The 10,566-nt window shown below is 49.4% G+C and overlaps 2 protein-coding genes and 1 long non-coding RNA gene across 4 annotated transcripts; all 3 read left to right on the top strand.

The window, feature by feature from the left end:
• Positions 1-722: 722 nt before the first annotated feature.
• On the top strand, positions 723-1,176 carry LOC112902019. The gene is made up of 3 exons (XR_003230458.1): positions 723-861; positions 947-1,072; positions 1,153-1,176. It is a non-coding gene; the product is annotated as an uncharacterized LOC112902019 (long non-coding RNA).
• Positions 1,177-1,714: 538 nt separating this feature from the next.
• On the top strand, positions 1,715-3,891 carry LOC112902018. 2 transcript variants are annotated; one of them, XM_025970915.1, is made up of 3 exons: positions 1,715-1,864; positions 1,961-3,230; positions 3,555-3,891. In XM_025970915.1, exons 2-3 carry the CDS (start codon positions 2,108-2,110, stop codon positions 3,569-3,571), a joined length of 1,140 nt encoding a protein of 379 aa, XP_025826700.1. In that variant the 5' UTR covers positions 1,715-1,864; positions 1,961-2,107; the 3' UTR covers positions 3,572-3,891. The 2 variants fall into 2 exon arrangements, with proteins under 2 accessions (XP_025826700.1, XP_025826699.1); XM_025970914.1 differs by lacking the exon at positions 1,715-1,864 and having other exon boundaries at positions 1,888-3,230.
• Positions 3,892-6,376: 2,485 nt separating this feature from the next.
• On the top strand, positions 6,377-7,204 carry LOC112903668. Its single transcript, XM_025972898.1, has one exon. It carries the CDS (start codon positions 6,377-6,379, stop codon positions 7,202-7,204), a length of 828 nt encoding a protein of 275 aa, XP_025828683.1.
• Positions 7,205-10,566: the final 3,362 nt, after the last annotated feature.

Here is a 10,566-nt window from a genome sequence, read left to right as displayed (position 1 = left end):
AATATTATCCAATTAGTTATCCAATTAGTTATCTTTCAAACTAATCTTGTCCATTTATCTTTTATAGCCTTTTCACACCCCACCACCTAACTTAGCGACACCGGGAGACTCACACATTGATCCAACATCGAATTGGGCGGATCAATTCATTGGAAGTGCCGGATCAATTCAACCAGGTGATGGAGGTGGCCAAACTTAAGTGAAACATTATTGTTGTATGAATTTGTTCGATATGATACTTGTATGAAGTTTGTGAACTTTGATTATGAACCTATGAAGTTTATGTATGTGGATATATAAATTGTGTACTTGCGTGCAATTTCTGATTGTGAATTATAATTGTGGATGAAATTTGAATATATATAATAGTTGTGGTTGGTTTTAGGGGTTTCAAATTGGTATGTTTGCCTGGTAAGGTTAACTTCCGACGGCCACGGAAAACCGTCGGAAGTTAACAGACGGCCGTCAGTCGCCGTCGCCGTCTGCTGGCTAACTTCCAACGGTTTTACCAGGCCATCGGAAGTTAATAAACTTCCGATAGTTTTGGTTCTAAGCCGTCGGAAGTTGAAAATTTCCGACGACTTAGGCCCGTCGAACTTAGTTCCGACGGCTTAGCGCTAAACCGTCGGAAGTTATTTGACGGTTTAGCTGTAACTTCCAACGGTTTAGCCGTCGGAAGTTACGGTTACTTCTGGTTTTTCCTGTAGTGAAAGGCAAGGTTTTTTTAATCATGAGTTGAGATTTATGCTTATTTCTTGTCAATCTCGAGATCTTGATAGTTAAAATCAATTCCTTCTTTTTAGGATTGGAGATCCGCCTCTCCTCCGTCTCTTCCCTTGGCTTCTTGCTTCTCCTATTGTGGTAAAAAAAATACACAAATCCCTCTCATGTGAATCTAAGCATGGCATCCTTGATTGGTCTCACATGGCAGACTCTCATCTCGGAGGCTCAGGTAGATCCTCCGCATCGTCAAGTGGTCCAACCCAACCAAGTGACACCCACCAGCCCACCCGCTTGGTCATCGGCCCATTGCATCCACATGTCCGCTCCTCCCTGTCGAGCACACAAGCAAGTGATTTCTCTCTTCTCATTAATTTTCTGAAATTTACCTCAGAACGTTTTAAAAGTTATGGAATCCTCTCAACTGTACAGCTCCTACTAGATTCGAGTTTCTTGGTTGTTTTTAAAGATAAAAAGGCAAGTTCTTTTTATCATGAATCCGATTTATGCTTCTTTCGTGTCATTTTCTTGAGGTCTTGATGGTTAAAATGAATTCTTTCTTGTTTAGGATTGGAGATCCGCCTCTCCTCCATCTTGTCCACTGGCTTCCTGCTGCTCCTATTATGGTAAAAAATAAGCAAATTCCTCTCTTAATTCGATATATTCATACGGACTGAGCTTGGTATCCTCGACCAATCCCACGTGGCAGACTCTCACCTCGGAGGCTCGGGTGGGTCCTTAGCATCGGTCAAACTGGTCCAACCCAACCAAGTGACACCCATTCCAACCAAGTGACGTCCATTGGCCCACCCACTTGGTCATTGGTCCGTCACATCTACATGTCCGCTCCTCGCTGTGGAGCATGTAGGCAAGTGATTTCTCTGTTCTCATTGATTTCCCTCGATTTACCTTAGAATGTCAAAAACCAGATCATGAAATCTCTTGCTTCTCATCTCAACTGTCCAGCTCCTACTAGATTCGAGTTGCTTGGTTGTTTTTGAAGATAAAAAAGGTAAGTTTTATTTTTGTCAGGATTTTAACTTATGCTCCTCTCTTGTCATTTCCCCAAGATCGAGATGTTAAAATCAGTTCTTTCTTGTGCAGGATTGCAGCTCCCTCTTCACCGGGCTTCCTGCTGCTCCTGTTGCGGTAAAAAAAATGCATAAACATCTTCTCCTAACCCGATTTTATTGCGTACCTAAATCGGAGCATGGCATCCTCGGCCGGCCCCACATGGCAGAGTCTCACATCGGCGGCTCGTTTGGTTCCTCAGCATCGACCATCTACAAGCCGGTCAACCCAAGCAAGTAACGCCCAACCAGGCCACCGCTCGGCCGTCGCGTCCACCCCTCCGCTCCTCCCAGTCGAGCACCTCGCATGCACCGCGATGCCGCCCGCCAAGGCCTGCCGCCGCCGGCGAAGGCGCGGACCCAGGCGCAGCCCCCGCTCCCCAGCACAGCTTGTGGAAGACACCGTCGGCGAGATCCTACTCCGCCTCCCGCCCAACGACCCCGCGAGCCTCGTACGCGCCTCTGCCGTCAGCAAGACCTGGCGCCGCGCCCTCGCCGACCCCACCTTCCCTGCCCGCTACCGCGCGTTCCACCGGACGCCTCCCGTGCTCGGCGTCTTCTGGGGGGACGCGGTCTTGGTCCCCACCACGTCGTTCCGCCCGCCCGCCGCCGACCACAGCGATTGCAACGAGCTTGACTGCCGCCACGGCCGCGTGCTCCTCGAGAACCTCGACTGCGGGGGCCTCTTCGTCTGGGACCCTATCACCGGCGACCTGCGCCGCCTCCCGGAGGTGCCCGACATCTTCTCGCTCGTCTGCAATGGCGCGGTGCTCTGCGCCGCGGGCGCCCGCTGCGACCACCTCGCCTGCCACGGGGGTGCCTTCCTCGTGGCCTTAGTGGGCGCCTCCATCGAAGGGGAAATGCACGCCTGCCTCTACTCGTCGGAGACCGGTGCGTGGAGCGCACCGACCTCCGCCCTGCTCGATTACATTTACATCCCGCCGGATTACACTGCCACCACCTCCTGCATCACCGTCGACAATGTGCCCGCCGCGCTCGTGGGGGACGCACTCTACTTCATCGGTGACTTCGGCAATGAGATCCTGCGGTACGACCTGGTCGGGGAAAACCAAAACCTCGCCGTGGTCGACCCGCCGGACGTGGAGACTTGCTACGACGGCGTCGTCGTCATGCCGGAGGAGAACGGCAGGCTGGGATTCGCCTTCGTGAAGGCCAACAGCCTCCATCTGTGGTTGATGGAGACAGGCCCTGATGGATACGGCCGATGGGAAAAACGCAGGGTCATCAATCTGGAGACGCTGTTCCCAGTTTTCAACCTGTCACCATATTTGAGTGGTTTTGTGGATGCAATCAATTGCATTGTCGTGACAACAGATGATGCCGTTTTCACCATTGAGCTCAAGTCACTACAGACAAGGAAGGTGTGCAAGACGGAGAAGCCCTACTGTTCCTGTCTCTATGCTAGTTTCTACATTCCAGGTACGATTTGTCATGCTTCTCTGTGTTTCGTTAATTCTGATATGCGAGTATTTAATTACCAGCTCATAATTAACTTTACCTTTTGAGCAAGAAGGCATGCATAATATTAGAAAGTTTAGTACACAGGCTACAAGTGACATTGTATTTAGTCAGGATTTATTCCGAGGTACAAGGAGCATAAAAAACGGTATTTGTGATCCAGAAATTGAATCTGAATATACCTAGGAGTTTTTTTATAATTGTTTAGTACATTGCTCTTTATGCTACTGCAAGTTTGATTGCTGATCTTTAACATGATAAGCTTTATGCTCGGTTTATTTTCAGCATGTGCTGGTGGATAACTTCCAGCACCATTGGCGAATGGAGACTGAGTGAACTTCTCTGAGCCATTTGAGGACATAACCAGGCAAATGGAATGTAAATCCATCACTGTGCAGTGCTGATGCTGTCCAGTGTTTTGTTTCCTACTGAGCATTTGAGCAAATCTATCATCTGCAGAGCTGAGGCTTTCTAGTTTCCAGTACTTTGATACCTCTTGAGAAAGTTTCAGAGAAGAATAGTATCAGTTATCTTGGTCGACTAGCATTCTTCAAATCAAATTTTCTGTTTGTATGAATCAAAGACTATGTTTCAGTTTATTGCAGTCGTGAGTCTTTTTTCAGTCCGGGAACTGAATATGCAATGTTCTGTTTGAAAACTGAATCACTGTTGTTCAATTTGGACAAGGTTCCAAAATATCAGTTCATCATGGCTAATCTGGTTCGTTTATCATCCTGATTATGATTTAAGAACTGTATTTTATTTTTATATTTCTGCTTGGTTGAGCTGCATATTCAGTTCTGTTTGGCACCGACATTGGAACTGTTGTGCTTCAATTCTGAAAGAAATTGCCTGTGTGTTTAGGTTCAGTTTATGTTCCAGTTTGGCTTGTGAGCAAGGAGCACTAGTTTCAGGTTTTCAGCTTTCTGAGCACCCTCTTGGTATTGAAAAATACTAGTCTTTATGGTTTGGTTTCAGTGATCCGTTGATGCTTTCTGTTTTCTGCTGATTCCATCAGTAATCCGTTGATTCGATTAAAGTGAGCTTTCTGCTTCCTGTTAGCATATTGCAGAACTGATGCTTGCGATTTGTTTAAGTTAGGCTGCAGAATATTCGGCACTATGTTCGAGAACTAGAGTACAGCGTATGTCATAGGTCGTCACCTGATGAAGCAGGTCAAAACGTCATGAGGGGCCTCTCTTGATGCTGATTACACAAGATAATCAGCAGCATATCCGAATGAATTCAAAATTGGAAGCGTACAACAAGTAGAGATGGTGAGATCAAAGGCAGCAGAGGTGCCGGGTTATTCAGCGCTTTGGCTATCCGCTCATTTTTGTCAGTCAGTTGCAACAGCTCCCTTACAGAAGCTAATTCTTGGACAAGCTGGAATGGTTAGCTTCGCTTCAGATGAAAGCAAGCAAAGTTGCAGATGCACTCTGAAATCCTCAAACAGAAAATGAAGCAACATCGCTCCTACAGTCAGGTTAAAACAGTATGCGATTGAACTGACAAGTGTTCCAAATATATTCCTGAAAATCCTGAAACTGTTATCCTCATTCCAGAAGTGGAAATTAAACCAAATCACTCAGGTTCATACTTCAGTTAAAAGAATCAAAATGTATCATCAGTTTTGTGAAGTTGGCAATCATCATATAACCCTAACAAAAGTAAAGATTTCAGCAGACCTGAAACAAGATTGACAGTAAACTTGAAATATAGTCTTCACAGTCATGATCATAACCAACTAAAGAAGAACAACCTAAGGTCCCATAACTTGCCATGGACACTTTCATAGATTAAACTATCCAACAGAAGACTAGACATTTTGAAGCATCAACCCTGCCATATGCCAACAGCAGCAGACTCAGCTTGACACCTTGCGGCTAATATACTTCGGCTTGCTCAATAGTGATTAGTGTGCCTCCGCTGATGATTTGTTTCATAGCTTAGCCTTTTAAGTAACATTGCTAGCATTATCTGAAAGTAACGTGCATATAAATCAAAATTTGTTTCATAGCTTAGCCTTTTAAGATGAAATAGTGGAGAGTGCCAGTTGTGTAGTATTCAAAAGCAGACTGAAATGATGTACAAAGTAAAATGTCATTACTCATTCAAAAAGGGTGTGAGCTTCAGAATAGGCATAGGAGATATCAAAATGATAGACCAACAACTTCTGGTTTATGAAATAAGAAAAAGGTGCACTACTTCCTGGTACATCCTAACAATTTCAAAAATAGTGTTTAACAATTCAAACATAAAAAAAACAAGGGTGTGTTAGAGTTAATCTTGATTAGTTTAGTGTTTGTGAGTTAAGTCTGTGTTTTTTGTGTTAGTATGTTCGGCTGAGTCGTGCAGCCGTATGTGTGTTAGTGTGCACGTCCAGTATGCGTGTAGAACAGCAGGGTGTGCTGCGAGACTATGGATGCAGTGATCTGCTGCCGGCATGGCTTAGTGCATGTTGAGGAGGTGCGCTGGACCAGGTGTGCACGAGAGGAGCCCCAAGATCTTCGTGGAGTGGAGAGTGTTGTGCATGCAGGTGAGCGTTGGTGGTACTATTCTTCAGGGCCAAGAAGGTGCTTACGTGGTCAAGTAGGATTAGTGGTGATCACCTTGAAAGCCTACATGCAGAACGTGGTCATCAGCTTTGTCCGGTTCGTGCGGCCAGAGACGTGAGGACGTGTGGCTAGTGCTAGCGTGCTGTGCGTGTGTGAGTGGGTGGTGTGCGGCACAGTGTGTGTGCTATTTAATCCTACAGTGTGTGTGCGAGTGACGAAGAGAAGCAAGGTGCTAGTGCGTGTGTCGTAGTGCTTCAGTATGGTGTCTAAGTCTGTACGTGCTTGTGTGTTTGAAGTGAAATACAAGTGCTGTGGGCTGGGTGCTGGTGTGCAGTGCCATATAATTCTCTTGTGTCCATTGTCTTCACGGTAGAGCCAAGTGAGTGAGTATTTAGTTAGATTGTGAGCTGGGCCAACAATTGGTATCAGAGCCTCATTCAAGAGATGGGAAAGATCGGTGATGGCAGCAATGCTGCTGCCGGCGGCGACGATGACAACAAGCTGGTGGTGTAGCAAGTGAAGGAGGCGGGGGTGACGCTGCGCTACCCCATGCTCGAGGAGAACAACTACGGCGCGTGGGCGGTGAAGATGAAGATCTTCATGGGCGCCCAAGGTGTGTGGGCTGCCGTGGAGAGCAAGAATGCGGTGGACGATAGGCTGGACCAAATGGCTCTCGCCGCTATTGTCCAGGCTGTGCCGGAGTCCGTGATGATGGCGACGTCCGAGCACAAGACGGCGAAGAAGGTGTGGGCTGCAATCAAGGAGATGCATGTCGGTGAAGAGCGTGTCGTGAAGGCCCGTGTACAAATGCTCAGGAGGGAGCTCGATGGTATGTACATGAGTGAGTCTGGAAAATTTAGTGAATTTGCTTTGAAGGTGTCCGATGTCGTGAATGAGATACGTACTCTCGGCACGAAAGTGGAGGAGAGCACAGTGGTTGAAAAGCTGCTGCGTTCTGTCCCTGAGAAGTTCCAACCCATTGTGACCACCATCGAGCAATGGGGAGATGTGGAGACGATGTCTGTGGCGGAGGTGATTGGGCGTCTGCGGGCATTCGAGGAGTCTGGAAAGGGTTGGTGCCACCACAAGGAGGAGGAGGAGAAGGGGAAGCTGTTGATGGTGCGTGACGAGCCGCGTCTCACTCGTGCCGAGTGGGAGGCTATCGTTGCTGAAGAGAAGCGCAGCGGCCACAACTCCGGCAGTGGCGGCAACAAGAGTGGTGAAAAGAAGTACCACTGCAGGTTTGACAAGTCCAAGATCGATTGTCGCAGGTGTGGTGAGTATGGTCATTTCACTGATGAATGTGATGGTGTGAAGAAGATGACCAAGGGTGTGGCGCAACTCGCCGTGGTGGACGACGAGCCAACGTTGCTGTGAAGCACGAGTGGAGGTGAAGAAATAAAGGCAATCAAGATTAGGGGGGTGATTGTTAGAGTTAATCTTGATTAGTTTAGTGTTTGTGAGTTAAGTCTGTGTTTTTTGTGTTAGTATGTTCGGCTGAGTCGTGCAGCCGTATGTGTGTTAGTGTGCATGTCCAGTATGCGTGTAGAACAGCAGGGTGTGCCGCGAGACTACGGATGCAGTGATCTGCTGCCGGCATGGCTTAGTGCATGTTGAGGAGGTGCGCTGGACCAGGTGTGCACGAGAGGAGCCCTAAGATCTTTGTGGAGTGGAGAGTGTTGTGCATGCAGGTGAGCGTTGGTGGTACTATTCTTCAGGGCCAAGAAGGTGCTTACGTGGTCAAGTAGGATTAGTACTATTCTTCCAACAATGTCATACAATCAGTTTTTTCTAGCATTGGCCAACATTGCCATAGATATTTTCAGTATGCAACTATTATTTACATTCCACTATAGATATATATAAATCAGAACTACACAAATGTATAGAAGTACAGTGCAGGATTACATCTAAGTAAAGTGCTAGCACAATACCTGGAGTGAAGAAGCTCATGAAGGGGAAGATGGTCAAGTGTTCCCAATGCTCGCCTACTTTCCTCACATCGCCTGACTTGAGCTCCATTGCGAAGACACCATCATCTGTGCCCACAAAGATGATTCCAAAGCCTTCCGTAGAACCAACCACTTGTACACTACGCCGAAAGGGGATCAGTGTCAGAAGATCAATGCCCCTGAATTGTACCCATCCTGCAACTACCTCTGGATCAGCATTCCTCGACCACACGCAAAGCCTTGAACATAGAAGACGGGCAAGCCCCAGTAGTGGGCCATCTTCCATTGGCACGAGGAACATGTCCCCATGGTTGTCTTGTGCCTCCGGAGGTGGATGATGGACAAACAATTCATTCCCAAGTTGTACTTCAGAATTCTTTCGCTTGGGGCAACCACGAAGTATATCATCTCCGATAAGAGTGCTAGGCCTCTTCCTGGCAAGATAACAGGAACCTAGATCAGCAGATGCATTCCAAGCACCAGCCTCCGATGAGTACAAGTGTGACCCCATTGCCCCAATGCCATAGCCCACCAAGACCACGAAGAATGGGCCACTGTGGCAGTCGAGGTGGTCGCAGCCACAGATGGCATAGAGCACCGCCGCGGATCAGGGGCTCCGGTAGCCTGGTAGTGGGGTCCCAGACAACAAGGTTCACGCCCTCGACGGGGATGCCAAAGAGGATGCGACCATGGTGGCAGTCGAGGATGCACGAGCTGGCGGAATCATGAAACGCCCACTGGGGGAATGGGGAGGGTGTTACAGCGGGGACGAAGCGGGGCATGTTACGGGCGCCGATAGCGGAAGGCGGTGCCAGGGCTTGCAGACAAGGGCGCCGCGCGCGAGGCAAGTGGGGGCGTTCTGCTGGACGCTGAGGAGGATGTCCTCGACGAGCTCGATCATCAGCTCCGGTGGCTAGCGTGGCCGCGGTGGTGCCATGGCGTGTTGGTGGGCGGCGGAGCGATGCGTGATGAAGCGAGGGTTTGGGTGGGGAACGGGACATTGTTCCCAGTCGCTGGTTCGACTGGGATGAAAACCATCATAGAAGGCTCACAAGGCCCATGACGAGTTTGCCCTGCCGCCGGCCACCTCCTACGTCTCCGGTGGCTCATGCCGCCAGATCCGCCACCGCCAGCCTTCGACCCCACAGCCTTCTTCTTGCCCCGCCGCCGGCCACCACCCACCAGGGGTCCAACCCTGGTAGGCCAGCAGCGCTCCTGCGCCGCCTCGCCTGTGCCGTCGGCCGAACCGCCACCACCGCCAGCATTGCGTGGAGGAAGAAGGGTCACGCGCGCACTTCTGCGACAGATCCGCTCGCACACGTGCGTGTGACCCTTAACATTTGTGGGGAACAGGGGTTCTAGGATTGGGGAACAGCGTGGGAAAGGAGAGGAGAGCCAAGGCCAAAGGCCCAAGGCCCAAGAGTGGTTCAGTTCGGCCTAGTCTAGTTCAATCAAGTTAAGCTCAGCCCACCACACCCCACGGGTTTTGAATTTTTTTGAAAAAAGGTTAAAAAATAAAATTCGAAAAAGGGGTGCCGATTTGGAAAATTTCCAAAAAGGGGTACCTCCAGCCCGACCAACGGGCGGGAGGCGTGGGGCCGGACACCTCCCGCCCATCCAACAGGCGGGAGGTGCCAAATATTTTTTCTAGGCCCCTCCCGAGGGTCTCTTCATGAATAAGAAAAGTGACGCGACCGCGGGGGCATCCCGCCCGCCCAACGGGCGGGAGGTCCGGGGCCCGTACAGTGCGGAGGGGCATCCCGCCCATTGGGCGGGCGGGAGGTTCCCAGCGCCTATATAAGCCCCCACCTGCCCCCAAATTCCCATTTTGTTCAGCAAAAATTAGAAAAAAAAAGAAAGGGAGGAGAGGAAGAGAGAAAGGGAGGAGAGAAAGAGAGGAGAGGAAACGGCGAAGCCCTGTTCACACGTCGGTTTGGAGGTATATTATCGTTCTAGTCGTATAATTAGTTGAAAATAACTATAATCTAGAAAATATTTCTTAGGGTAGTTATATTTTGAATAGTTTTTAGTATTTTTAATTGTTTTTAGAAATATTTCTTAGGGTAGAAATATTCTCTGCTTCCCATTACTCATGCAGATCAATCTGATCAACTGCGCGGAGGTCGAAGCTGCATCTCAGATCACGTTGTTTGACCGTGGAGTACGTGTACCTGACGCACAGTACAAAGAGAGCTTTCGTCGGATTCATGACAACTTGACGCGAGCGTTACGTGCACTAACGTGTTGCAGCAGAGACGACGTGGGGGCCTCCAGTTCATCTCATGCGTCCTCCCACGTGTACACAGCTGGCCCATCGACCTCTGCAGCACTGCACGCAGCATCCAGCGGTACTGCTGCCAGTTCTAGCTGTAAGTCCTTTATAATTGCCATTTTGATCAACTTTGATTTACACGACTAATTTTGTTTGTTTTTGTAGTCATGCACTCGACGGCAATGGGGCCTCCTCCTGCAAGAATGGAGCCTCAGACGTTTGGCGCCTATGCTCTAGGCACGTCTCTCCCGTCAGGTTCGACGCCAGCTGCTCCGTATTCTCAGGGCTATACTCAGCATGCATGGTCGATAGGAGCTCCTGCACACGGTGATCTGTTCGGTATGCCAGACTGGGATAGCGGCTCCATCAGTTTGTCGGAGTTGGAGGGCGGCGGCGCCGGGTCAGATATCATTGGCCCTTTCCAGACGTATGATGCTCCACCTCCGTAGTCCCAGGATGACCCGTTCACGCCCGCGCCTCCTCCGCCTCGTCCTCACTGTGCTCCAGATGCACTA

This window comes from Panicum hallii, chromosome 8, assembly GCF_002211085.1.
Source record: "Panicum hallii strain FIL2 chromosome 8, PHallii_v3.1, whole genome shotgun sequence".
Taxonomy (NCBI): domain Eukaryota; kingdom Viridiplantae; phylum Streptophyta; class Magnoliopsida; order Poales; family Poaceae; genus Panicum; species Panicum hallii.
Note: the sequence above shows the minus strand (reverse complement) of the source record. Positions and strands in the feature narration are given on the sequence as shown.

What these genes read in the sequence shown, in the direction of transcription:
- LOC112902018 (XM_025970914.1), top strand. Translation starts at nt 1,931, where the DNA reads ATGGCATCCTCGGCCGGCCCCACATGGCAGAGTCTCACATCGGCGGCT.
- LOC112903668 (XM_025972898.1), top strand. Translation starts at nt 6,377, where the DNA reads ATGCTCGAGGAGAACAACTACGGCGCGTGGGCGGTGAAGATGAAGATC.